Consider the following 27,872-nt stretch of genomic DNA (forward strand, 5'->3'; position numbering starts at 1 on the left):
AAATTTCATGGGCATTAATATTATTATTTTAGAATTTGTCTTTGACACATTTCTCATTACAAAAACAGATTCTGTTATAGTAGTCCTACTTTTTTCTTCACGAAGCATTACAAACTCTTTTAGTTTGTCAAATAACAATGTTTATGGATGAGAAATAAATAGTACACTTCCTTTTATATTTTGAATTTCTTTCTCTCCCACATTCTATCGATATTAGTTTAGGTTGGCACAAATTTCCATTTCTTGGGTTAGTTACTTACTGCTTTTACATAATAAATCAAATTGCTTAAATTCTCAACTACATCGGGTTTGTCACTTTTAATGGCAACTATTATAACCTTATGTCATGGATGCATTTGAAATTAATCTTTATCACAGTCAAAACATCTGAAGTGAAAAAAAAACCCAAACCCCTAAATGAAGACAAAACTTTGAGGCATATTGCCTGTAAATTCTTCTGCCATTCTTTGGCCATATCAAAGGAAATGGCACAAATTGATAAAGTTAAAAGTAAACTAGTCTTGACAATAACAACATAATCATTATTATTGTTGTTATTTTGCAGACACAATAACATAACTGATTTTAGCAAAAAATTAAATTAATTAAAAGCTAAAGTAAATATTATAATTAGATCTACTTACTGTAGAAAATACATCTAGACACTTGATCTAAAATTAATGAGAATTGCAACTCAAGTTTTATTAAAATTCCAGAGATAAAAAAGATAGATCGAGACTGCAGTGTGCAGCAAGGACGCCTGGTTGCTGACCGGATGACTCCAAGATTCTGCCTTGGGTATGCGCTTTTGTGAAAACCACCTTTGCATTTTGCAAATACCACATTGAACAACTCAAGTGTCTAAAGATGTTAAAATGGATATTCAAACATTTTGTAATGTTAAAAAAAAATACACTGCTCAGTTAATAATTTCATCGGCTTTTAGAAATTTCTAAAGCAATTTCAACACAAAGATCACAATTTTAAAGATACTTTTTTTCCCATTTCAAAAGATGTATTGGAAGGGGTGGTGTGATTCTGAAAACAAACCAAAACTGAGAGCTGTTTGAACGCACCAAAATGTGAGATGCCACAGCATATCAGAAAAGGGAAAAAGACATCCCTTGGCTGATTCTCCTTGCCGCAAGCATGTGCACTACACTGATTTGTTATTATCTTGTAGAAAGATACTACAGTACATCTGCTTTTCAAACTACTTCAAAACTAAAACTTAAAAACAAGGAATAAATGTAGCTATAACAGTTCAAAAAGAGTGGAAATTAAGTACAAACCCAGAACAAACAATAAACATTTAACAAGAAACTGGAGCTGACACTGTTTCAACCATGGGTCTTCCTGACTATACTTTGTACATCGCTACTGGAAGGAACTATCGTCAACTATTATCATCATCAAACTGACCGGGGATCACTTCATGAATTGCTGAATTACATACGGAATGATTGCTATCTAGACTTGGAGGGTCAAGCAAATTGTTACTTGTAACTTTAGCACCAAGTTCGCTATTATCATAACTTTCAGTGCACACATCTGCACTGTGTACACTATGTGGAGTATCATGCTCTTGACCGTCATCATCGCTGTCAAACTGGCCTTCTTCTTCCTGAGGAGGCACATAAAGACGCCGATTGACTCTGGATGCGTGTAGTAGGTAGGGCAAATGCTTGTGGCTCTCGATGATCTGATCTATGGGTTTGGACGGGTTGCCATAGAAGTCAAAGCTAAGAGGAGATGACTGTAGTAATCTATTCTGGTCTCTCAGTTCATCGTCCAAGTCTGGGGGACAAGCAAAAATGAGGACATCAGCTTTATCAGGTTCTTAATGCTCTGAAACAGTTACACAGAACATGGAGATTTAGAATACATATAATAATAATAAATTGGAAGGCATACTGTCCCTACCAGCTTATGCATGTTTGCTTGAGTAAAGAGAAGCACATTGACATGAAAGTAGTCATTTAGGGCTGGGAAAAAAACAGAGGGAAAGTAAAGAAGTAGGACCTGCTAGTCCTCCCACTACCAGTGTCCACCGACTTAATATAGAGACACTTTTGGTTTTTTATTACATGACTCAGTATGTATGTACTCATGCCTTAAACGAAAACAAAACACTAGTCCACAAACACTAAAGAATGAAGAAATCTTTACACGGACTATATGTGAGGCATCAGGGCGTATTTAGGTGCTCGTCAAAATAGTGAAATCAAAGAAATCGGCATTTTCCTGCTTGTCTGGCAATTTTTACCCAGTTTTTATTTACAGACCCAACACCTTTTATGTCCATTGAAAAACACATTTGTGTGGATGATACTGAAAAACATTGATTTAAGGCACACAAAATTTAAATTTTCAATTTCCAACGACTATCAAGCTTTGGAAGTAACCAAATTTCGGTGGCTGTTTTCTGTCTTACTTTATCTCTAAAACCAGGCAACCCCCACCTCCTTCAATCACAATTATCTCAACTTCTATTAAAGGTATTTGGGTAATATTTTTTAATCGAAAGCAAAACAAATGTTCATGCACACGGGCTGAAGTGTCTTTCAGGACTTATTGGGGGTGGGGGGAGGAGACGTTCGCGGATGTCAAACACTTGGACTAGGAGTGCTTGACGTGATATTTCAGGATTAAAAAAAAATATATGATGAAACACACACGCACGCACACACACATAGGGCGTATGCATAGAAATATTTATAGACACCCCAGGAATATTTTTAGTCAGCTTGGCAGTCGCCCTGGTCATTTGTCGTTGATCCCGATATTTTTTCACCAAATCCCGATTTTTCCCCTCTGAAATCCTGATTTTTAGATTTCATAGAGTAGCAGGTCTGTTGATAACCCTGTGTTTGGTACAAGACATGAAAGAAAGACAGAAAATAAAGCATTAAACAGAAAACCGGAGTCTCAGCTAGTGTTCGAGCTGTTAAATATTCTTTCCCAGTTAGCATTCTCTGCAGCTCACTAAAATTATACATCTTTCAGCTAATAATTTCATAATAAATAGAATTTCTTCTTTTGGTTACCATGCTTAATTTCTTTGATTGGAAACAAAAAAGCATGAAATCATAGACAAATGCATTTGTTTTTGTCCTGAGCAATGGCATGTAGGCTCATTAGACTCACCAAATTGTCCAGGCTCAATTTTGGAGGAGTTCAGAGGAAGAAGAGGAGTTGGCAGATCCTTTTCCCAGTCTTCTTCCTCCTCGTCTTTATGTGGCATCATATAGTTTTCAGTGGATGCTGAGATGGAAACAGCACATCAATACACTTGTTAATCTCAGGAACAGCCCAACACGTCATTGTCAAAAAATAACAAAACATGCAATATCCTTGACAAAAAAAAAGTATTTTTTAAAAGAATTCAAAGTCTTTACATTCAGAAAACAAAGTAACTTCTCTTCGAAAGTATGGTGATCCTGAAGAGTTTTTAAAGATAATTTAAATTCAGAAACCCCTCTAAAAGAATTTAAACATAGGTTGCGAGCTAAGAAAGAAGTAAGCATCATATGAGGCATGTCTTAGGAAATTCTAGAAAAACCAGATGCTGTGAATGTCATTCATTCACAGAGATGCCAACCACAGAAAACCGAGTATTGGGAAATATGAAAATGTGTATTTTCAGGGGAAAATTTGTATTCACCACGACCGACACACAAGTAATAGTAAAATGTTCAGGGTGTTCAGCAATATTTCCTGAAAAAAAATTACTAGCTCACCAGCTCGAAAAAGGGAGCACACACGTGTACAAGATACATGTCTCCAGTCATCAACATGCTAGTGTTCAGTGTCGTACTGGGGTCTTGTTTGACTTAAATATTTCGGTCTATTATACCGGTAATATTTTCCTCTCATTACTATGTAAAAAATAAATCCTGCTTTGAGAGTTCGGAAGGGCCTAAAACAAAAATTTCGACTATCAAGAACCAGTCTGGGTGTTTTGATCATCATGATTCATATTATGAACTGAGAGACTCAAATTATTGCTCAAACTCAGAGAAAAATAATAACTTGAATGGCTCAAGTAGGCCCGTGCACTGTGAGAGTTGTAACAACTGTGGTAGGGCAAGATGTAGTGACACTGAAAATCTACCAGTCTTGAACAGAAAGCTACAACATACACTGCAGGTATAATTTACTATCACCCCTCCAATGAAACGCGAACACATTATTTCAATAACACAGACTTGCAAAGTATGTCAGAAGGGTCCCGATTCCGCACACGGCCTGCACCAACGTGCGCTTAGCAGAAAGCTCTAATCAAAATTCTGAAATGTACTTCCAAGTTTTTGTCCTCTGGTGTTGCCTTCACACCCTCCCCCCATAGTATCTTAAACCCCCAAAAATTAATAATCTCCTTCCCTATTCCGTAGTCCTATACTTCGCAAGGCCGTTACTCCCACCAAAGACGATCTTTGCTCACACGATGCCGCATTTATTAATGATGCGAATGCGCGCAGGTTCAGTGACTGGTCACGATGGCCAGCCAGACAATCTAAAAATCGGACGACGCTTGTATTTACTTTTCTTTTTTTCCCCCACAAGTGACAGCACAGAGGCGAGTCCGAGCATTGATTAAATGTTATTTGCACGGCGACATTGCGTTTATACTGCACAACCTGCATGTCACAAAAGTTGCGTTATTAGACAACTGCTGGCAAACTACTCGGTGGTAACGAAAGCGAAAGTAGATCTTGATTTTCCCGATCGAGCCCGGTGTCACATATGCTTCCGCCTGCCGCCATAGCTGCCTATACGCGTGAAAGTGAAATGTACTCTCCGGACCGGGAAAAGCTGAACGAATAATATAATATCACGATCGCGACAGGCAAAAATGAACTTACTGACCTTATCGGACTTGGTTTTCAAATATTCCAGTTCTGCGATACTGATTTTTTCAAAGATGGGACTTGAGATAATTAGGTTTACTTGCCCAAGCTGAATCTCGTATTTTTCGCATTCCAGGATGCGTATTTTTTCATGAAAAGTCGTATTCGCATATTTTCGGCAAAAAATCTTACTAAAATACGTAAAATCGTACTGGTTGGCATTTTTGCATTCATCATGGGGTACATCAGAGAGGAAATGGTTGTTTACTGCCAGTACGAGTGACAACTGAAGGAAAGAAATAAAATAAGGACACTGAGGAAGTAGGACCTACTAAGAAGTCCCCTCTACCACCCCAGTGCAATTCTATCTCCACAAAAAGATAAACACTTTGGTCTTATTCCTAAAGAAATGAAGCAAAAAGAAACTAAATTGAGGTTCCAGCCTCATTAAAATTAAAACATGATGGACAAAATCTACAGTATACTTACTAGACGAACTGATAGATTGCTCTATCTCCTTGTCCCAGTCCTCTTCTTCATCACTTGAGTCTTGTGCAGTATGCTGTGCATCTCCGTCCTCATCACCCGAGTCACTCTGTCCAAAATATGGGCTGTTTCTTCCTGAGTTATTCAGCTCCTGGCGAAATGTTTAGGAATGGGGAAAGACTTTAGTCAAAGTAATGGATATCTTTAAAAAATAAATCACCCAAAAAACAACCCAGCCATGACTTATCTTTCTATTTCATTTCCACTAAAAGTGTTATCTACCATAAGAGCTTCTTTGCATTGATTTAAGGCCATATTCGACATGTGGTTACTTGAGGGAGGCGTTGCGCTGCCAAGAGCGAAATTCTCGCAGCTAAAGAGATTTGAAAACAACAACAAGGCCACACTCTACTTCTTAACACCAAAATCTACAATTAAGTTAGTTTTGCTTGTTTTTTCTCATTTTCTCAAAGAATACCATTAAAGGAATAAAAATTTTCAATTTTGAGAATAATTGTCAGTTACATAATAACAGAAATAGCAAATTAGAGTGAAACCATGATATCTGAAGGACAATTTTCAAAAGCTAAAAACTCATAAACTATCCATGCTATCTATGAACTAATTAGATCTATATATTTGTAATAAGCACACAAATTTTCAGAAAATGACGCTAGCTTATTAATAATCTTATTTCTTTTAGAAGACTTGCATATTAGTAAGTAGTGTAAACACAGCCTCGCGGGCAATGCAGCCTTCCAAGCGCATGGTTTCTGTGAAATTGGGTTCATTCAGATCGCTGTTTCTTCGCTCTTTCGCTATAAAACACCAAATTTTAAGGTTGAACACCTTGAAAAAGTTCAGCTTTTCCTCATTACAGTGGTCTAAATTGTTTGTATATATATCCGAGTATTGGAGCTGAGAATCGCCAAGGAAAGCGAAGCCCCTCACGGTGGGCCGGTTAAAAAATTGACAATCATGCATTCGAATGCTTCGCGGAAAGATTGATGATTAAGTACCGTCTTTTCATTGGCAGAGAACTATGAGCTTTGAACAGGTTTTCGCGTGGTATATTTTTGGCCTTTGACTTTTAAATAGAAAGCCTCTAAAAATGACATCAAAGTTTTCAAAGATAATTTTTAACACGAATAACGGCTCAAAAAAGGTACTAATGGAAAGATCAGTTTATTTTCTATTAGAAAAAAGCCATCGGCTTGGAATTATTTTGCATCAATCCATCCATGAGACTTCGAAAGCATGTGACCCCCAATGCGGGGAGCACTCGGTACACTGCAGTATAGAGCTGACTTGTTCGCCGTGGGGGCCAGTGCGGCGCCAGTCAGTTCAGCGCTCGATGTTTTTGTCGAAATAACGACAAATGTCACTAATCATCGTGTTTGAGGCAATAAAATACTGATTTGTAATGGTCTCAGAGTCTTGAAAAAAAATTAGGCTCCATATCTATGTTATAGCGATTGTACTCTGTTAATGTGGAGATGTTTGGTGCACTTGGTACTCTTTTATTAATATCTGTCAAACATGGGGTTGCAGACAGTTAGCAATTAAGCAATATTTTATCAAATTGCAAACAGCAACCATTTTCTTTAAAAAATTGACTGAGAGGTAAAGAAATGGTACCAAAATTCTCAGGAGACACAGGCCTTTCATATGAAACAGATAAATCGGGCATACAGCTACTTTGAAAATTAAGTTTTAGTACCAAATATTAAAGAATTAAAAAATGGTTAAAATCGCAAAGTAAAAAAAATCATTAAAATTATATTTTTTCAAAAATCATGCTCACCCTTCAAATTTCATTTCTATATCTGGAATAGTTTTAGAGTTTCTAGCTTTTAAAGCCTAGAAATAATCATTTTGAAGAAGAGTAAAAAATCTCAAAATTGCTTTAAAGCATTGTATTGGCTCAAAATGTTACTAACTTTACAGAGCTGTCTCTTTGAAATAGAGCTTTGGGAGTGCTTCCATTCGATTCAGCACATAGGTTTCAAGGGAAGTTTGTTAAAACCCAAAAAACACTGGGCCCAAACTGAACCCCAAAAACCCATGTGTGGCCTTTAGGTCATCATCATCCGGTGCCTTGCCGACTGGCGTGGGCGATTATGGACCTCCACTTCCATCTGTCTTTCGATGCAGCAATGGTGTCTGTTGTTCTTGCTGCTCCCAGCCATGTTGTCATCTTGTCCAGTATCTTTTCCCTCTGTCTGCCTCTGCCTCTCTTTCCATCAAACTTTCCTGTTGTTACAATGTTCTCTAATGCTTCTTTCCGCATTGTGTGTCCGAAAACATTTGCCTGTCGTTTTCTTATATTCGTGATAAGTTGTTTTCTATAATTTGCTTCAACCAGGACTTTTTCATTTATTTTTCTAGCTGTCCATGGGATACGTAGCATGCGTCTCATGAACCACAACTCTGTCGCTACAATTGCTCTTTCCAGCTGTTTATTGATTGTCCACGCTTCGCACCCGTATAAAAGGATTGGCTCGATGTAACTTTTCATTACTCTTTTCCTCATTTCCAGTGACAGATTGATGTTTGTTAGTATCTGTTTCATCTCGTGGAGGGTTGCTTTTGCTTGGCAAATGCGGCTTTTAATTTCGGTGTGACATCTACCATCTGATGATATAATGGTCCCCAAATATTTAAAATGTTGTACTTGCTTGAGGGTGGTATCATTGATTTTGATATTGCATGTTGGGATTGGAGTATTTCTGCTTATCACCATCGTTTCGGTTTTCTTGATGTTTAGGCTTAAGCCCATGTTGTCACTCTCTTGTACGATGACATTTAATAGATTCTGCAGGTGTTCTTCATTTTCTGCTATTAGGACTGTGTCATCTGCATATCTTAGATTGTTTATATTATGTCCCCCTATCGAGATACCAGGCATTTCTTCTATGTGTCTCATGATATTTTCACTATACAGGGAGAACAAGTCTGGAGAAAGTACACATCCTTGTCTGACTCCTCTTTTAATCTGTATGTATTCGCTGATGTCGTTTTCTATTCTCATTGCAGCAATTTGATCCCAGTACATGTTTTTGATAATCCTTAAGTCCTTCCCGTCGATATTAAGAATTTCCAGCATGTCGATGATCTTGTCGTGCTTGATTTTGTCGAATGCCTTGGTGTAGTCTATAAAACATAAATGAAGATCTTTCTGAACTTCTAGGGCACGTTCTATTGTTGTTCTGATGACATATATGGCATTTACAGTGCCTTTGCCTTCAATAAATCCACATTGTTCTTGGGCTATTTCTGGGAGAATTTTATTTCTTATTCTCATCATAATTATTCTGAGTAATATTTTTGTTATGTGGCTCATGAGGCTGATGGTACGATGTGTTTCACATTCGTTTGCATTAGGTTTCTTCGGTAAAGCTATGAAGATAGATTTTGACAAGTCTGATGGAATATGTCCAGTGGCATATATGTTGTTAAGAAGTTTTGTGGTGATTCCAAAGTCTTCTAAAGCTTTAATCATCTTTGTGGTGATGTTGTCCGGTCCTGCAGCTTTCCCATTCTTCATCTTTCGTAGTGCCTTGATAACTTCTTCTTTCATGATTGGTGGTCCCTCGTTATTTTCCACTCTTCTTTGTTCATCTCTTTTGTCATTGTACAGGTCACCGATATATTCTGTCCAACGTTCTAGTATCTTGTCTTTGTCCATTATGACATTCCCATCCTTTGATTTGAGGCATCCTGTTGATCCACGTGTTCTTGTATGGCACACCTCTTTAATTTTTCTGTGTAGATATTTTGAGTTCGCATTGGAATGATTTTCCATTTCCTCACATTCTTCTCTTAACCAGGTCTCTTTTGCTAGATTACATTTGTGTCTGATTTCTTTATGAAGATTCATATATTTTCCCAAATTGTTTTTGTTTATTCTTAGTTCCTCCATAAGATTAAGAATTTATTTAATCTATTTAGCTGTATAAAAAAGGACAAAAATGTGAAATACAACATCAGCTCCACTGTACAGAAATGCCTACTTCTTAAATGAATGGCTACTAGCACCACACTATGCCCCAACTGTAAGAAGTTGACCACGACTATTAAAATCCAAACATTACGATGAAATATGCGTATGACTGCTAGTATTATAATGAGCTGTAAAATACAAACCATCTAATCAGACCGTGTTTCACATGTTGTTTCCTGTATGTAAGAGCCATTTATTGCTTTTAATCTGAATTGTTATGCTGATATCACATGTATCAATAAATAAGTATACAAGTTTTTCCATTTCAATCACTTGGATTGGATATGTGTGCACCAAAGTGTCACAGTTCTATTATTTCATGAAACATAACATTTACCCATCTGAATAAATAGGCCTTTAGGTACACATACAATTTCAGGGCGCTTTGGCGGAAAACTTTTGTAGCAAGTGATTGCTATAAGCAGGTTTTGAGGATGACTTGTGAAAGTGACTGACCGTGACCATGTTGGACAAGGACCGCTATGGACAGATTACAAATATATAGGAAAAACACAAGCGGGGAAACAGCGGTGGCCGTTGGTATAGGTGACCCCTATGGAAAGGTGATCACTAAGGCAAGTGTAACTCTATATCATCAGAAGCAAGGGTTTATCTGGTTCATTCACGACCCATTAACTAGGATGTTATTCCTGTGATCTCCTCACCTGTGCCAGCGCTTCCTGAGTAGCTTCTGGTCTGTTGTTGCGTCCCCGCCAGTTGCCCTTGTACTCTGGATTCCTCTCTTCATAGTGAGCTCTCTTCACGATTTGTGGGATGTCAGAGTCGGGAACTTCAAATTTGTTCTGTTAAAGGAGCAAAAAGAAAAGTTAACCCTATGGCCTTACCAAACCATGAAAACATTATATTGTGCTGTCATGAAATATATGTTGCTCAGCTGTTTTCTGACTTGATAAAAACAACAAAGTCATATCAAAAGAAATACATAAACCTTCTATGCATGCATGAAATTGTGCAGGTTGCTAAACCTTGAGGGCAAAAAAAAATAAAAATTATAATTCAATGAAATTGCTGATTAGTTTAAAAGAAAAAGAAATGACAAGCAATTTATCTTTTTGCTAGCAATGATACAGTTCAATGTTCAAAGCCTATAGTCTTATTCCTGCAGTTAGAAAACGGAATGAGAAAATACAAAATGTCAAAAAATTATGGATCCAGTCACAATAGTACTTGGAAGAACAGTTTCTTTTTTAATTTACTGTAGGTGTTTTTATGTCCCCTTAGACACAATTTACATCATTTAGGAGACAAGCTTTGACCCTATCTGTCAGGCCTATCCATGCTGAGTTGAATACAACATCTTAGCAGACAGAAAAAAGATACTCAATAAAAATTCTCCTCACACAGGAGTTAAACTCTGGTCTTTTGTGTGCTACTGCAAAGTGCCTAACTCCTACACCAGAAACAGTGAATGAAAGGTTATGTTCACATGACGGCTGCAATCATTATCACAAATACTTTAATAGAAATCGTTTCAGCTTAAGTTTCAACACTATAAGTACTACAAACAAAATATATCATTTAAAAGAGCCACATTATAGCAATGAACAAACACGACCATGGTGACAGGAAACAGGTATGGTATTTACATCATAAATAAATACAGTCAAACCTCGTTGTACCACCAGGTTTTGCCAATGCACGAAAAGAATCCCCTTTATAAACAGCATTTGTGCCCTTACACCACCATCCGACACAGTTGTACGGTTCTTATTAAACTACTCTAACTTTACCCTGTTGTACGACCAGCAAACTGGCTGCCAGAAGCACACGGTAAACACTAGGCTATACAGGGCGCATGGCACATCCACTACTCTGAGCTATCGAATAAACGGGGGGATAGGAATAAAAGGGGAGGGGTGTGGGCAAGTGGTCCAAAAATAATAAACGGGGGGGGGGGGGGGGGGCGCTGGCACATTCAACCTCATACCTCTGTACTAGTAGGAGCAAATCTGTTTTATTTCTCTTTCAGTGAATAAAAGAACAAGAGATTATGAAATTTTCGTGATTTTAGTAAGTTACTGTGACAACTTTTCCCATTTAGGAACAAATCAGTTTCATTAAAAAATATAAACCAGCGTACAAAAGTTTAAAAAATGCACAGAAAATAGAGGTACCCAACCCAGTATCGGTACCAATACTGAGGGTAATTTGCCATTTACAAAAAAAAGAAGTTTCATTCAGACATCTAGATTCTAGATATAATGTTTCACAAGATCGTCGCTCATGGCAAGCTGGAAATAATATGTGGGGGGTATGGAATAAGGAGCACGCGGGGTGTGTACGTGTGTGTGTGTTTGTGTATGCAAAAAAATGAAAATTAATAAGCGGGTGGCGCCCGGGACCCTTATTCGATACCTCAGAGTAGGAGGTTGCTTAACGATATTAAGTATCTACGTACTAGGCCTAGATAAAGTCAAACGCTTTTTGCCGATTTGCTCCCTCCCTGCCCATCCCACAACCCTTGTCTTGTAGATTTCAGGCAATATGGATATATCAACAGTAATGTAATGTGTCCCAAGGGAACACAATACTTTTTTTGTATAATGTAGAAGAGTACAAATAAAATAAAAACAGAACTTTGTAATTCAGCACCAAATTTCGCTCCCCACGTAAATCTGACTATATGTGATGTGCTGACAATGAAATTGCTATTACTTTTAGGTCTTGATCATTAAAAAAATAAAATTTTATTTTTAAGTTGCCAGAAGAAACTTTAAAGGAGCCCCGCCATCTTGCCCCTCCCTCCCAACAAAATATCAGGCGTCGCTATGCCCGTGGGGTTTTAAGATAGTGAGACGCTCAGGTCAAAGTGACAGATCGAAGGGAGATAACTCATTATTTCATCTAGCAATTGGTAAACAAGTTCCCCTGACGTTGGGTAGTTGGTTCTACATGTATTAAACAGAGGGCAAGAAAACCTCGCTGTACCGCCAGCCCCGCTGTACTATCAACTTTATGATCGTCCCAAGGTAAGTGGTATAAGGAGGTATGACTGTACATAATAAGACTCACTGAGAGCATGGTAAGCCCCTTAAGTTTGTGGAGGGATGAAATAATCTCAGAAGGGACTCGACGTAGCTTGTTTTCACTCAGATCCAGAATCTCCAAATTGGTAAGACGTGACATTGATTCTGGCAAATCCCGCAGCTGTGCAAATATAATGCATGGTAAGTAATGTACAAACAAGTATGAAAGATACTTCAAAATAAGAACTCCAATGAAGTGAAAGAAATTTCAATCTCTGCGTCTCTGATTAGTCAATCATAGTATAGTGTGCGGTACACAACAGCCTAATATACTGTGCAGGGAAACTGACAGTCCTTTAGAATAGAATACAAACTGTACACCAGGTTCTTTTTGTGCTTTCTTTTTTATTTAATGTATTTTTCCATTTCCTTTTATGTGAACATTTTGATTTTGAATCACTCAGCACCATTACAAGACAATGGGCAACACCACTGCTATTACAACTACATTAGCTCCCTGCTAAATTACAAAGTTGCAATAATGTGTTATAAGTGTTTAAACAATCTGGTATCACAATATCTTTCTAATTTACTACAAGAGTATATTCCATCTCCAAATTTAAGATCCATTTACTTTATAAAAACAACTCAAGACTGTGCCTTGTAAAACTAAAAAAATTGGACGTAGAATTTTTCCGACAGCTGCTCCTTCAGTCTGTAATTCCCTTCCACTGCATTTAAGAGAGGCATCTACTTCGACCACATTTAAATCTGGTCTAAAAACACATTTATTTAAATCTCATTTTACTGATTAGTTTTATTCTTCTTCCAACAGCAAGTGGGATCAGTAGCCACAGTGATTGTCTTTTTGTGTACGTGTTCTTTAGTAGAATATGAGTGTATATTAAATATTAAGCATTTGAAAGAATTGCATGTTGAAAGGGTAAGTTTGCATGAGACATTGGTTTAAATCTAATTTTATTGTGAAGCGCTTAGAGCAATCACAGAGTGGGCATGATAGAAGTGATCTTTATTATTATTATTATTGTTATTTATGCGTGATTTCTGAAGAATTTCTAGTTGTATACCATTGGTATTGGAACTCTAATATTGTGCAGTGTACAGAACAAGTTCAAAGAAAACACAGGAAGCTTGCTCCGTACACAGGGATCATGCTGTGTATGTTTATATCAGCAAACACAAATTTGATATGTACTTACTAGTAAGCAATACAAATTCTCTATTTCAGTTAAGATACAGTAGTGTCCCTTTTAACATTTCGCTAGCAACATGAATTTACAAATATCCTTAAAGTACATAAAAATTTCATTCGAGTTGCGCAAAAAAAATAATTTGGTGTACGGTTGGTTCGCTGCCAGAGAAAATGCTCAAAACTACATCAGAGGGCACTATTTGCCTTGCAAGTGACTTCACTCAATCCCAGTTTGCTCTGTGTGTATGCAGTGTTGATTTTTTTTTTTGGTAAGTGTTTTACGGCACTCACAACTTCATAAGGTCATATGAACACGCGGGACACATTAAACATTTTCAGTAAGAACGAAATTTTGAATTTTGCTTAGGTGGCGGAAGAAGCCTACTCTTATCGATTTTGGACCACCAAGGGATTTTTAATGTGCGCGACTTGCACACGGAACCACCGAGATTTTTCGTCCTCGTCCGATGTTTATTAGTTGAGGTTTTACTGCGCTCGCAACTGCATAAGGTTATATGAGCGCCAAGGGGTGGATGTCAACAGAAAAGTCCTCACAGGGAATCAGACTTACTCCGCTCACCACTCTAGCTTCAACAGCACAAAGTCTGCTTTGATTATCAAGACACCCTGGAAATAGCGGGTCACAAGAGTGTGACAAACATACAAAAGAAGTAGAGGAAAATGACGATAGTAAAGATTTGGAAAGAAAAAGCTGCAGTTCTCTGTAGTAGTTCAGACACAGTTATGAGCATGACATTGTTGGATCAGCCCATTTACAATTCTACTGTGCACTTTAATGAAAAATGTCCCCCCTTTGTGAATGGCCTAAAGACACTACAGTCAGTGGCACCGCCCCGAAGGGGTAGCCCTTGTCCGAGAAGGCAAGGAGTAGATCTTTCCTACAAGAACATCAGGGGGTGTGGCTGAAAGACAGTAGTAGGAGGGAGCTAAGGAGCAGCAGTAGAGAGACTACAGAAAGAGTCAGGAGCCTAGAGGAGGGGGCAAAGGAGATTAGGGGGTGGGGGCAGAAAGTGGAGACGAAAGCAGTCGACAGAACATTATTAGAGAGCAGGAAAGGATGTGAAAGGAGAACATTTTAGAGTAGAAAACTTTCCGTCAATATCCGGATTCAGACCCGGGACCTACTGAATGAGAGGCGAACACCTTAACCTCTAGGCCATGAGATCCCCCCTAGGTATTTAGTGAAAACAAGTTATTTTGTTGATTTTGATTATTGAGTCTGAGTTTTCGTCGAGTTTAAATGTGTTGTATTTAGGTCTCACTGAAGTAGAATCGGCCAGTGGATGTTATCTCCTCTCTTAATTAAACATAGGGCATCAAATTGTTATCATCCTTTTTATCCTATCATTTATTTCACTGAACAGAAAGAACTCTTGTTGAAAGTCACAAGTAGTTCCAAATTCTTGAAATAAAAACCAATTTAAGATCTGAGTAAAGAGAATATACTTTAACTCTTTATTTTCCAGGGGGGGGGGGGTAAACCAACTACGCTGGGGTCCTTTTTTGGCGTTAAATCTAAAAATGACAAAAAACGTCATTAAATGGGTCATCAAATCGAAACTAGCAAACCTATTTTGATAGTACTAAAACAAATGAATGAACTTCCGGTAAAAGAGACCTGTTGTCGATAATTGACGAAAAGTAATTTGATGTCAAAGTCGTCGTAAAGGAATGTGCCCTGTTAGCGGCTCACCGGCATGGTGGTTCCGACCGCGAGCTGCTGGGAGCGGCTTGCCGGAGATAAAGAGTTAAGAATAAGACTGTTGGTGGGCTAGACCAAGTTTGACACATCATTTTTACAATTTGGATTTTCTTGCTGCATAGTTTTGAAAGCTCATACAAGCTACAGATACAGAAATAGAAACAATTCATGACACAGAGACTGAAACAATTCAAGGTATGATGTGTAACTTAAGCACAAAACCCCCCCCCAAAAAAACTGGAAAAAAAAACCCAGCAACCCAAAATCTAAAATATTTTAATACAAACAATATTTGAATGGCTCTCACCCTATTTGAGTCAAGATGAAGTTCTTGCAAAGTCGTGAGAGCACCAAAATCACTGGGTAGCTTTTCCAATCTATTCTTTGTTAGTTGACACTTTGTGAGTGATTCCAACTGAGGGAAAGATGCTGGTAGCTCGTACAAGAAGTTATTCCCTTTGGACAGATAATGCAATTGAATTACTCAAATGAATGAAAATGAAAGGGAAATTCCAAGACAACAAATCTCTCATACAAAAAGGAATAACATGGGAACTGAGCTGATGAATTCTCCTAGAAAATTCAGGCTGACATATTTTAAGAACTTTGCAAATCACAGTTTCTAGAAGTAGACCTCAGAGACTTCACTTACAAAATTATTTTAAAATTTATTTCACAAAGATAAATTTTTAAAACCCAGGCAGTTAGCAATGAAAAAGAGAAACAAGTCAAATCACTGTGAGTGTAAACTCTTCGTTGGAGAGAATTTCTTTTTATATCTGATATTGACCACTGCACACTGGCAAATTGTAAGTCAACAAGCCAATCTAAAACAAAAAAACAAACAAAAACGTGACTTATCAGATGAAAAAATCTTTTCATTTTTTCATATTATGTTTGTGTGTGGGGGGGGGGGGGGGGGGGGGGGGGGAGAATGATGGTGGGAGGGTGGGGGTCAATCTAACATACCAAGCAAAAGTTCTTCCAAATGAGACAGTCGTCCAAAATCTTCTGGTAGAAAGCTGAGCTGGTTCTCTTCTAGCCGCAGTGTCGTCAGTGACTCTAAGTCGGCAAAGTGCTCAGGGAGACTTGTGAGCCAGTTGCCATTGAGAAAATTTGGATTTCTCTCAAGTGCTTCTAAAGGTGTTCCCATCAGCAGAACTTTCAGTGATGTCATTTTGGTAAAATTTGAAGGTAATTTGTCCAAATAGTTCCCTCTCAGGTCAAGTGACTCTAGATGTGTAGACTTGGAACCAAACTGCTCTTTAAAGGCACAACCAAAAAGTTCATTACCTTTCAAAGTAATCTCCTTCACAGACTCTAAATCACAAAACCACTCAGGCACAACTGCAATTTGGTTTGAATCTAAAAATATATACTCCAAGACAGAGGCAGACTTGCATGTGCCACATAGGTGAGTTAGTTTGTTATTAGAGAAATCAATTCGTCTTAGATTTCTCAACTCTCCAAATGTGTCAGGAAGTCTGTCTATCCTATTTCTACTTAAATCAAGAGTTCTTAAACTTTCCAGAAAATGAACTGTGGAAGGCAAGGTTTCTATTTTGTTGTCGTTTGCCTCAAGAATCCTCAATTTTTTTAACAAACCTATTGTAGCAGGGAAGCGTTTTAGACGATTTTCATCAACACTGATTACTTCAAGGAATGTGTTCTGTCCTATTTCAGAGTACAGTTGCCTCAAGGAATTTGCACGAACTTTCAGAATTTTTAGATCTTTCAGTCTGCACAAAGTTTCAGGAAGAACAGTCAGGTTGTTTTCACACAAGCACAGTTCCTGGAGATGTGTCAAGTCTCCGAAATCCTCAGGAAGAGTACTCAGGTCATTACCATCAGCCAGAAAAGAACACAAGTTGGGAAGCTGAACGCTCAAGCCGCTTGGAAGACTGCACAATCTGTTGTAGTTCAAGTTTAAACATGTAAGCTGGGCGCCAACTTTACTGAAGTCAATCGAACAGAAAAGTTTAATATCTTGAGACTGCAGGCAGAGGCACACATTATGTTCTCTCAGTCCATTGTTCCCATTCCCATGCTCTCTTCTGAAGCTGAAATCTAGATGATGTCTCAAAGTCTCTACACAATTTGGGCCACAGCTTGGAAGGACAACAGTCAGCCCAGCATCATCTGGGTTCCCCATGATTTTTTCATCTGAATAAAATAAAAAAGTATATTATTTTTGCTGGAAAATTCAAAGCTGAACAGTGGTATTAAACTTTTTTTCCTTCAGAATTTCAAATAGTTCTTGAGATATAGCATGTTTTCTCAGGTAGGGTAAAAAGATATGACTTCTAGAAGTTTTAAGAACACAGTACACCGGGAAGACACTAAAATAGCAAATGGGTAAGGTAAGGATAAATATGGAAGTAGTAGTGCCTTTTGTTTCCAGAAATGGATATTCATGCACACTGCTATTAATACAGATGGGGAAGTCCCAGCGAACATTTGGTACGACAGAGTTCAACTTCAATTGAAGTTTAGAGCTGGGGAAAAGGCGACAGTCTATCCCAAGCATGGGTTTTAGTCACTTTTTAAAAAGCCATTTTCAATTTCTGATGGTTAAGTATACCTGAAGTGATCATTAAAAGATTTTCTTGATAAAATACAGGCAGACCTGCCTTAAGAGAAACCTGCGTAAAACAAACCTGTCTTAACAGAATCTTCCCGCTCCCCCCTTGACATATTTTTATTTAATTTGAATAGGTAGTCCAATAAAGAAATGGAGACACAGAGAAATGATTGTCATTTTCAAAATCTGCGTGAACTTTACATAACTTATAATGACGGAACATTGTCAGGCGAGCAGAAGGCACAGAGAAGGCGGTCTCCACATTGCACTATATATTTGCCTCAAACATTCTCTTGGCCTTCGGAGTAAATTCAACAGACTCACAAATAGAGCATTCAACAAACATCTTTTTCATTTGTGCTAACACAATAGTTTTGAGTTAGTTTTAGTAAGGGTTCTATGGCATTTCCAACAAAAAGAGGTCATAAGTGCCGAAGATTACAGGTGGTCCAAGAGGAACATACAAAAAAAAGAAGGAGGAGAGATAATGAAGATAGATGTTCGATAGGAAAGAAGGAGAAAAACAACTGTAGAGCACACATGCCAAAAGCCCAGTGGACAAGACCGGAAACATCAAAAACGTACGGCGTTTGGCAAGAACAGGAGTCCTAGGGAGGATGAGAAAGCTAACTTGATTGGCAGAGAAAAAAAGACAGATTATCTGAGCTAAAGCATGAACCTATTAACCTTAGGACTGGCCCTATCTGTTCTCATTTAGACACCATACTTGACTCACACAACATCACACCACAGGTATATCACAGTCTCTATTTCATTGACAATCACTTCCACAATCATGTTAACGTTACAAAGACCCCACTACACTGCACTTTTGTTAAAGAAAGAAGTACTAGAAAAACCCCCACCACCAAAACATATAAATTTAATCAATTAAACAACGCATTTAGTTTAGAGATGGTCACATCCATTATCCACATTTCATGCAGACAGAGCCGAAAGACAGACTTTCATACATTGACCAACATCAAAACTTGCATGTCATTGTGATAATTCAGGAGACATTTTAGTAAAAAAGAACTTCCAAAACATCATTATATTCTAGAAAACCACTGCATCCCGTGGATACAAGCTTATCGATTTGGTTTGGCCTTACATTGTAAACAAAGCAGTGAACTCATCCATCCTTCTGTAGCCAAACTGGGGAGATGAGGAGCAGGGATACACGTAAAAAAGTTGAAAGTTGTGATGCAGTCCCAGCACCTTAGTTTAAGTCCAGAACTCATGTCCAGCATGCCTCCGGCACAGAAAGTGTTGATACTTGTGAACACTGACGACAACCCTTAATTACTCCAAAACCGTGGATTACGGAAGAAACCCCAACAAAGTGAGTCTTAAAACTTAAAAAAAAATTTTTTTAATGTGAATTTTTAAAATTTCTTGGGCTTGGTTTTATCAAATTTAAATTTGAAAAAAGCACATCCTCATCAACCCATCTCATAAAAACTCAATCTTTACTGAAACGGAAAGCAGAAAACGAAACACACTCATCAAGGGCTTTGTAAAAACATGAGCCATTTTTGGAACACCATGCAACGTATTTCATACAAATGTACTTTAAAAAAAGTGAGTACAAGAGTTTCTTCTTGTTCCTCTTAAAAGTAAAGTTGTTCCCGTATCCGATCCGGACATTGGGGATTGCCTTGTTAGTGAGACAACTTCCTGGGCCTTTGGCATATTGCGGTAGGGTGGCCAGTTCCTTTCCACGCCGCCTTTACTTTCCCAACTCGAAGTCAGGTACCCATTACTGCAGGGTGGGCAGGAGGAGGAGAAAAAAATCTGTGTCCTAACCGAGGCTCGAATCCAGACTTTCCGCTTCGGAGAGGAGCGCACTAACCGCTCCCCCATTGCACCCTCTTTGTTCTTTGTTCCTCTTAATGGACAAAAAAAAAATGATGACAAAGTTACTGATGAGCATATTTGCGAATTTAATTGGAGTTGAAATTAAGTGAGTTGTGAGCGAGGCTGGGTTAATCCTCTAGACCGTGCCTATGTAAACTCGTGGCCACTCTCCTGTTTAGGCCCCAAGAGTACTGGATATTCAATACTGACTTAAAATACAGTTGAACATGACTATAGCAGCACCCCCCTATAGCGAGACCATCCCAACAGTGGGACCTTACCGGAATCCCCTTTTTTCCCCTGTAAAATTATAAAGTCAGTTACTTATGCTTGGATATAGCGGGGCAAGGAAAGTCCCAAACTCTGACACAGCGGGAGAGATCGAGCGAGCTTTAGCTGGGGGGGGGGCAGTAGGCAGGCTCCAGACAGGCAGTCAGTGGTGCGGCGTTGTGATTGGCTAGTCTAGTGGTGAGTGAGGTGGGGCAGGTGGTAGGCCTAGAGAGAGATGGAGCGGAGAGACGCGCTACGTGAACCCCTCAAAAGGTGATGTAGATCTATACAGTAGAACATGACTATAGTGGCACCCTCTGCAGCGGGACCACCCCTACAGGGGACCTTACCGGAATCCCCCCTTTTTTTTCCTAGGCAAAGTCAATTACCTGTACTCGGCTTTAACGGGGCAAAGAAAGGCCCTAACTTGGAAACAGCGGGAGAGATCGAGCGAGCTCTAGCTGTGGGGAAAGGGGTCGGGGGAGCGTAGGCGGGATCCAAACAGGCAGTCAACGGTGCGGCATTGTGATTGGCCAGTTCAGTGAAGAGTAAAATGGGGCAGGCGGCAGAGAGAGAGAGAGATGGTGCAGAGAGACGCATTACATGAGTCAGTCCAAAATTTAAAAGTGATGTGCCATAGCCTAGAACACTTAGTACCATATTAAAAGAGCATATAGGCCAAAAAGTAAGAGAAGAGGAGAGCATGTAGGGAATGATTCCTGATTCATTGAATTGCGATCGTTGATGCTCAGGCATACGCACATATCCACTTCAGAAGTTCTACTGTGGGCCTACTGGTACAATCGACAGCACAAGTTGTGAGCAACAAACCGAGGAAAAGATGGCTTCCATCAAAGATTAAAGGAAATGCTTCTCACTCGAATTAAAGGTTGAGACAATCAACGAAGTTGACAAGAATAGGAAGACTAATCTAAAGCGCAAACTTTGTTGATTATGGAAGGGATGTAATCATGTACATTTTTAGAAATTTTTTCTGTAATTTCCCCATTGCATTCCTATAGCGGGAGCTCGCCTACAGCAAAATTTTTCTTCTGGAACCAACAGTCCAGCTATAGCCATGTTCTACTGTATTCGGTATCGATGTTTTATACGAACGAGAGCAAGAGATGCCCTGTTATTTTTCAGTACAAAATGAGCAGAGTAATATTTCACATGTTTTTAACAAGGGGGGGGATTTCAGCTTGCCCCCCTGACCTAAAAAAAACATTTGGGAGTTTCAGGGGGGCATGCCCCCCTGAATTCAAACCATAAGCTGATGTTTTGCAATTAGGTTTGATATATGATTATCTCTCCATATCGGCAGCCACAGTGAAGTAATCGTTTAAAACAGAACCAGAAGTAATTGTCGGTGGAGCCAAAACCCACATTCCTTAGTTTTCGACGGGGCCAAAACCGGATTATTATCCCACCCCGTGACCAGGGTTAGATTACATGATTCGGGGCACTCATGGCTTCGAACTAAAGTAGTCCTTCCTAACAGCCATGTCAAGTGCAATGATTTGTGCATGGCTTAGCTTACTATGTAAAATAAAAAGTATTCAAATTAAATATAAAAATAAAAACAGTAGGCCTCGGCAGGCCCTACACGAACATAAACAATGTTGACTCTGTAGACATATATATGCAGTCGAACCTGCCATGACGGCCATCAGTACAAACGGCCACTTTCCATTACCCCCTTCAATTTTTCCCTTCAATTTTTTCAAAAATATGAGTTAACTGTAAAACGGCCATCCTTCCACCTTAATTTATCAACTGACAGCCAAATTTAACCTGCCTCAGGCGGCCAGGCGTGGTCACTCATTGCACGACGCTTTGTCATACATTTTTAATTGGCCCCTCACGCTCCATCAAACCAGACGCGGTACAGAGGAAATTTGTTGTGATTTTGGGAAGTTCAGCGCCCTTTTGGCTCACAGTTAGTAGATGGCCTAGATTAGATGACAGACATAAATTCTAGAAGTGTGTGTGTGTGTATGTGCATTTGTGTGTGTGTGTATGTCGTGTGTGTGTGTGTATGTCGTGTGTGTGTGTGTATGTCGTGTGTGTGTGTGTGTGTATGTCGTGTGTGTGTGTGTATGTCGTGTGTGTGTGTGTGTGTGTGTGAGAGAGAGAGAGAGAGAGAGAGAGAGAGAGAGAGAGAGAGAGAGAGCGAGAGAGAGAGAGAGAGAGAGACAGAGAGAGAGAGAGAGAGAGAGAGAGGAGGGCGTGGAGAACAGGGGGAAGTGCTAGCAAATATCACATGCCCCAGTTGACAAGAGGGAACAAGAGTAAGATAGAGAGGGAAAGCAGGAGGGCGAGAAAGAAAGACACAGACAAACAAAGAGAGAGAGAGAGATGAGAGATGCAGAAAATGAAAAAGAGGGGACAGAGATGGCGAGAGACAGAGAAATAGAGAGGGTGAGTCACTGTGACTGCTCGATTGAAATTATGACATTGTTCTTTTCTTCAAATTGTCTTACTCATTTCTCTAACTCCAAAACGGAGGACAAATGATCCTACATTGAAAAGACATCCGCAATCTTCATTTAGATCTAGGCCTCGAAATTAGATACATGATCTATGTCTGTCTGTCTGTCTAGATCTAAACCTGGGTCATAGATATTCGAGAAGAACCAAGGTCCGGTCTGTATGAACAGACAATTGGAGACAATCGGAGAGAGAGAAAGGGCAGAACCACTCACAAAACAATAACAGAATCGAAAAAACCCGCAGAGGGAAAAATAGAGAGAGTGAGAGAAAAAGAGAGAGACAGAGAGAGAGAGAGGGACAAACAGACAGACACACTCACACATACACACACTGACAAATACGCATATCACAAAAAAACAAACACACACATACCCTCCCTCTGTCCACTCTTTCCTTTCTCCCCCTTGCTCTCTCTCTCTCTCTATTTCTCCCTCTGTGGGGTTTTTTCGACTCTGTTATTGTGTTGCGAGTGTCTGCACTTTCTCTCTCTCCGGTTCTCTGTTCATAAGGATCAACCTAGGTCTACCCTGAGCCAAGAGGGCACTGAAACTTTCCGAAATCACAAAAGATAGCCTACAGATTTCCCCTACCGGGTCTGGGCGCTGAAACTTTCCGAAATCACAAAGATTTCCCCTACCAGGTCTGTTCACGGTATACTTTGTGACTTTGTTTGGGGTGGGGTGGGGACTACCGAAAAAGCGCACACTTTTCTTCTTGAAAACAATTTTACATATATATGTAGGCAGTCAGAAATCTGGAATCTAGATTTCTAGATCTAGATCAAGTATCATCTAGAGATATCTATTCTATACTATAGACACTGGATTATAGGCTAGGCTAATTGGCAATTGTTTACTTTCTCACGTTTAATTCCGGCAGCGCCTAAACCTAGACGAAACCCTTGATCTATACTATGCATCCCCGATTGGATTTTCAAAACTTTGCGCTGGAGTTAAGAATGGTAGTGGTGAGAATGACCTATGCCTCATTATTCTCACCCCCTCCCTTGTTTTACCGGAAATGACCCAAGAGGGATCAGGGCTGAGGTTACCGGGACTTAATGCTCCACAGGATCGAGTTGGTGTCAGAATAGATTTATATAGATACAACTACATCCAGTCACAGTCAGGGTTGTCAAATTGGAGCCAAATCCCATAAATTTGGCTCTTTTCGATTGCGTCTGGCCTGGAGTATTTCATTTGGCTCTCTGGCTCTTTTCTGGTTCCAAACTCCAAATGTTGAAAAAGAAGGGGACAGAAAAAAAGGCAAGAAAAAAAAAAAAAGAAAGAATAAAAGAAAAAAAATGAACGCGATAAAGGAAAGTGAAGAAAAGAGCTTGGATTGCTTAAAATTATTCAACTAGTTAACACGTTTTAATGTCCTCCTCCATTTGGTCCGATTAATTTACAACCCTTTAACCGCTGTGCAAGAACATGGTCACATGCTCGTGTCTCGTTACGTTCGTACACACGCTCACACACTCTCCGTTCCTTGAACCATAAAAATGTATTGTGTGCTGGGAGGCCAGTCATCGTTAAGTGTGTAAACAATGATGGAAGAGGCTAGCCACACTTAATGACGGCTAGACTGGCAGTCTAGCCGTACTTATATTCTAAATATGATGGCTAGATTGACCATTTAACAAAAAATAGGTCTACTGAATTGTAAATATAAATTTTTAGTGTGCAGTACCTAAAGTATTTGTATTTGAGACGAAACCAGGTGCCTTAATGACATTGCATGTATTTTAAACCTCCTGTTTTCTAATGTTAATAGGGCTTAAGATAAGTACGGCTAGACTTCTTGTCTAGCCGTACTTAAGTACGGGTAGACAGCCAGGCTAGCCGTACTTAAGGACGGCTAGACTGTCAGGCTAGCCGTACTTAATATTGATGGCTGAATTGTAAATGAAATTGTTAGTTTGCAATGCCTTAATAAAAGTATTTGTATTTCAGACAAAACCAAAAGGTGTCTTACTGACTTGCATGTATTTGAACCTGAATAATTACTAGATCTAGATCTAATGAGACCTGTTGTGTACTTAACAGGCTTGAGTCGATAGGGCCAAACCTAGATCTAAGTACGACTAGACTGAGCTAGCCACTTCGAAATATGAATGGTCCGGCCGGTCCCACATCCCGCTCAGTGTCGGTAGTGAGCCTTTTTTTTTACAGATGCGAGAAATGTTTTTGCATTATAAATTCGTTTCCAATAACATGGGGTAAGCCACCAAGGCAAGGGCCTAGGTGATTTTATCGGCCTGCGAGAGGTCAGGGGGGAGTCCTCGCCTCAATGCCCACACCGGGGTGGGAGCTACTCTCATCGGGAGGGTGGGTGAGAATAGCGAGACATGCATTGGTTATTCTCACCCGGAGTGAGAATATAATAAATAGGGAAGATTGAAGAATACCGGACCACTCATACATTATTGCGCGAGAAAGTGGGGTAGGTGGGGCGGGTGGTTGGGATGGAGGAGAGGGGAGGGGTGGTTCAGGGGGGTCTCCCCCCTGACAAAAAGGCCAAAATTTTAATGAATAGACATAGATCTACCGGTCCGAGATTCTCCATTGAGAGATATTAAAAACGGGAAAATTATGAATTCCTAAGGTTGAGACATAGAGGCAAGGTCAGTCCGCTGGTCCAGTATTCTTCAATCTTACCATTAAATTTTCGAAGTCTATTTCTCCGAACGTTCGGAGAAACAGTGCCGATCTTTATTTCTCCGAACGGTTTCCGGCTTCCGGTCTCGTGATTTTTGGCCTATTTATTGCGAGAGTTCGGCGCCAACTTTCATTCTGCCTCTGGTCTGGGAAGGAGCACCGCATGGAAAGCCCGCCTACAGACAACCTTCAGTAACACCCACCACACACCCACCACCATCATGCACATGTACACACACTAACTAAACATGACCAGTGGGCAACTTTTGAACGTATGGCGAGCTGAGCTGTGGATGGAGAGACAGTGTGAGTGAAAAAGAAAGCGGGTGAAAGGAAGAATGTGCGAGTGTATCCACAGGCGACAGCAACTACAAGACGACGACACCGACCTCCCTGGCCTGGTCCACAGCTCACGAACGAAAGGAATGCAGCTCAGGCAGTGTTTTGCCTATTATTGTTCATGGTTCGCAGGGTGCAAGGGAATTAGTGAGATTTTCTTTGTGTGTGCCTGGAGGGAGGGGGTGGGGTATGAAAGTCATGTGGACGGGGATGAGCCGCGGGAGAGAACAGGGGAATTAAATGAATGAGTGAAACTGACAGAGACGAACGACTCATGAGCCATGGAGTGAATGGATCCTGTGTTTCTAATTTTGTATACTTTGAACTGTTACTGAATAAAGGCTGAAATAAAGCCCGAAAAACAAACACACACACACACTCCTCGCTCTCCACTTACAACCACACACAGACACACTCAGACACGCACGCACACACACACACACACACACACACACACAGGAGCAAATTTTTGGGTCTATATCTATTTAATTTTCAAGAGCTAGTCTAGAGATTTTTAGATGAAGTGTAAAAACGTGAAAAAGAAAGGTTTCACAACAGAATGAAATCAAAATTAGAACAGCCCACAAACAACAACAAACATTAACAAATAAGGGCGTGTGTCCACCTGTCCGAAGAAAATTTGCTGTTTTAACCCTAAATGTGCGTAATTTTTAAAAAGAAAAGTACAGGATATTAGCCTACATGTAAATTATGGAATAACACACATTAAGGGGCTTGCCAGTGTCAGTACATTGGTCGCAGCAGTGACAAACGCAGATGCCAGTTATATGTGTCGTTATCAATAACCCTCCGTAGATCTAGATCTAAATCTAGACAGCACACGAGTGAACACAACACATTACGTTTATGAGCAGCACCCTTCATAGGCAACACGTCATATATCGGTAGCGAAAAACTGTTTGGAGTTGTAGCATTTCTTTATATAAATATTTACTGCGGACATTTTTTGGACCGATCGAACCACATTGTAAACGAACAATCTTTGGTAGGCCTAGATCTATACTTTAATTATACGAAGTGGCTAGCCGTACTTAAGTACGGCTAGACTGCCAGTCTAGCCGTACTTAGATCTAGGTTTGGCCCTATCGACTCAAGCCTGTTAAGTACACAGGTCTCAGATCTAGATCTAGTAATTATTCAGGTTCAAATACGTGTAAGTCAGTGAGTAAGGCACCTTTTGGTTTTGTCTGAAATACAAATACTTTTATTAAGGCATTGCAAACTAACAATTTCATTTACAATTCAGCCATCAATATTAAGTACGGCTAGCCTGACAGTCTAGCCGTCCTTAAGTACGGCTAGCCTCTTCCTTAATTATATAGATCTTTATAATATCCTAAATTTGCGGGAAAGGATGAGATTTCAGAGTGTTCAGAGAAATAATGCCCAGCTTTATTTTCCTGAACGTTCGGAGAAATAGTGCCGGCCATAAATAATAGCGAGATATCATTATTGGTTATTCTCAAACTCAAGGTGGCCGTTAAGAATGTACGTAAACCACGGCAAGGTAGACATCTAGAGTAAAATACTGGCTTTATGCCTTCCGTGCAGATTTTGATGGCCATTGACTTGAGTATAGATCTAATATTCATCTAGAGTCTAGATCTAGATCTAGATCTAAATCTAGAGTTCAGAGTCGTCGCTCTCTACTTCTACGAGAGACCTCCCCCTGCCGGAATTAAACGCGAGAAAGTAAACAATACAATTACCGGCTAATCAAGTCTGCAAAAAGAGAAAAGGCAAAGGGGGTAGTCGATATCTCTCTGTATACACATTAAAATCGTATTTCTTTGCGTGGTAAGTGTTGCGACATACGTACAAAATCCAGCACCACTGCAGTCTAGATCTATGCCCTTTCTCCCAGTTGAGAGTCTTGGTGGAAAAGAAAACAAGCTTGGCGGCGGTGCGTTATTTTAGTTTCGATATTTCGCATGTTTACAAAACTAAACTCTAAAAAAAGAAGAACATCCATGCCAGATAGATTTAAAGTCAGCCGTTTCCTCATTTTGGCCAAAATCGTAAAGTCAGAGAATCTTTGATTTTGCTAAGCCTAGATAAGAGTGGAACGTGAAAATGTAGCATAAGAAAGGAATGTTTTGTTTCTATCTCAAACAATTTTAAAATTAGAAAATTATCCTTTTTATCGATACAAATCAACATATTTATCTAAGAGGGAAAAACAAAGTTCTTACAATCCTTTTAGCCTATAAGGCTAATTGTAAAATCAACAGTGCAGTAGAAAGATTCAATGACTTCTAACCTCAAAAGCAAGAGCTCATTCAGAAACATAAACACTCCTGACAAACAGCGGCAGCGACAACAACATTAGAAACATGAGTGCCTGAGCGAAGATCTATTGTTTATTTTCCACTTTCAGAGAGGTAAA

The 27,872-nt window shown here is 39.5% G+C and overlaps 1 protein-coding gene across 1 annotated transcript; it reads right to left on the minus strand.

Annotated features, from left to right (window-relative positions):
* Positions 1-124: 124 nt before the first annotated feature.
* LOC101851808 (leucine-rich repeat protein soc-2 homolog) lies at positions 125-27,872 on the minus strand. The gene is made up of 8 exons (XM_005099845.3): positions 27,306-27,872; positions 16,232-17,425; positions 15,570-15,718; positions 12,373-12,507; positions 10,005-10,142; positions 5,340-5,487; positions 3,148-3,264; positions 125-1,797 (listed from the first exon to the last, which is right to left on the minus strand). Exons 2-8 carry the CDS (start codon positions 17,412-17,414, stop codon positions 1,397-1,399), a joined length of 2,271 nt encoding a protein of 756 aa, XP_005099902.1. The 5' UTR covers positions 17,415-17,425; positions 27,306-27,872; the 3' UTR covers positions 125-1,396.

The sequence above is a fragment of the Aplysia californica genome, unplaced genomic scaffold, assembly GCF_000002075.1.
Source record: "Aplysia californica isolate F4 #8 unplaced genomic scaffold, AplCal3.0 scaffold00227, whole genome shotgun sequence".
Classification (NCBI taxonomy): Eukaryota; Metazoa; Mollusca; class Gastropoda; order Aplysiida; family Aplysiidae; genus Aplysia; species Aplysia californica.

Coding starts and splice junctions, on each gene's coding strand:
- LOC101851808 (XM_005099845.3), bottom strand. CDS start 17,414: ATGGGGAACCCAGATGATGCTGGGCTGACTGTTGTCCTTCCAAGCTGT. Junction 12,508..15,569: donor TTCATCTTGACTCAAATAGG/GTGAGAGCCATT, acceptor ATATTTGCACAG/CTGCGGGATTTGCCAGAATC. Junction 10,143..12,372: donor AGGGGCTTACCATGCTCTCA/GTGAGTCTTATT, acceptor CTCCTTTAACAG/AACAAATTTGAAGTTCCCGA.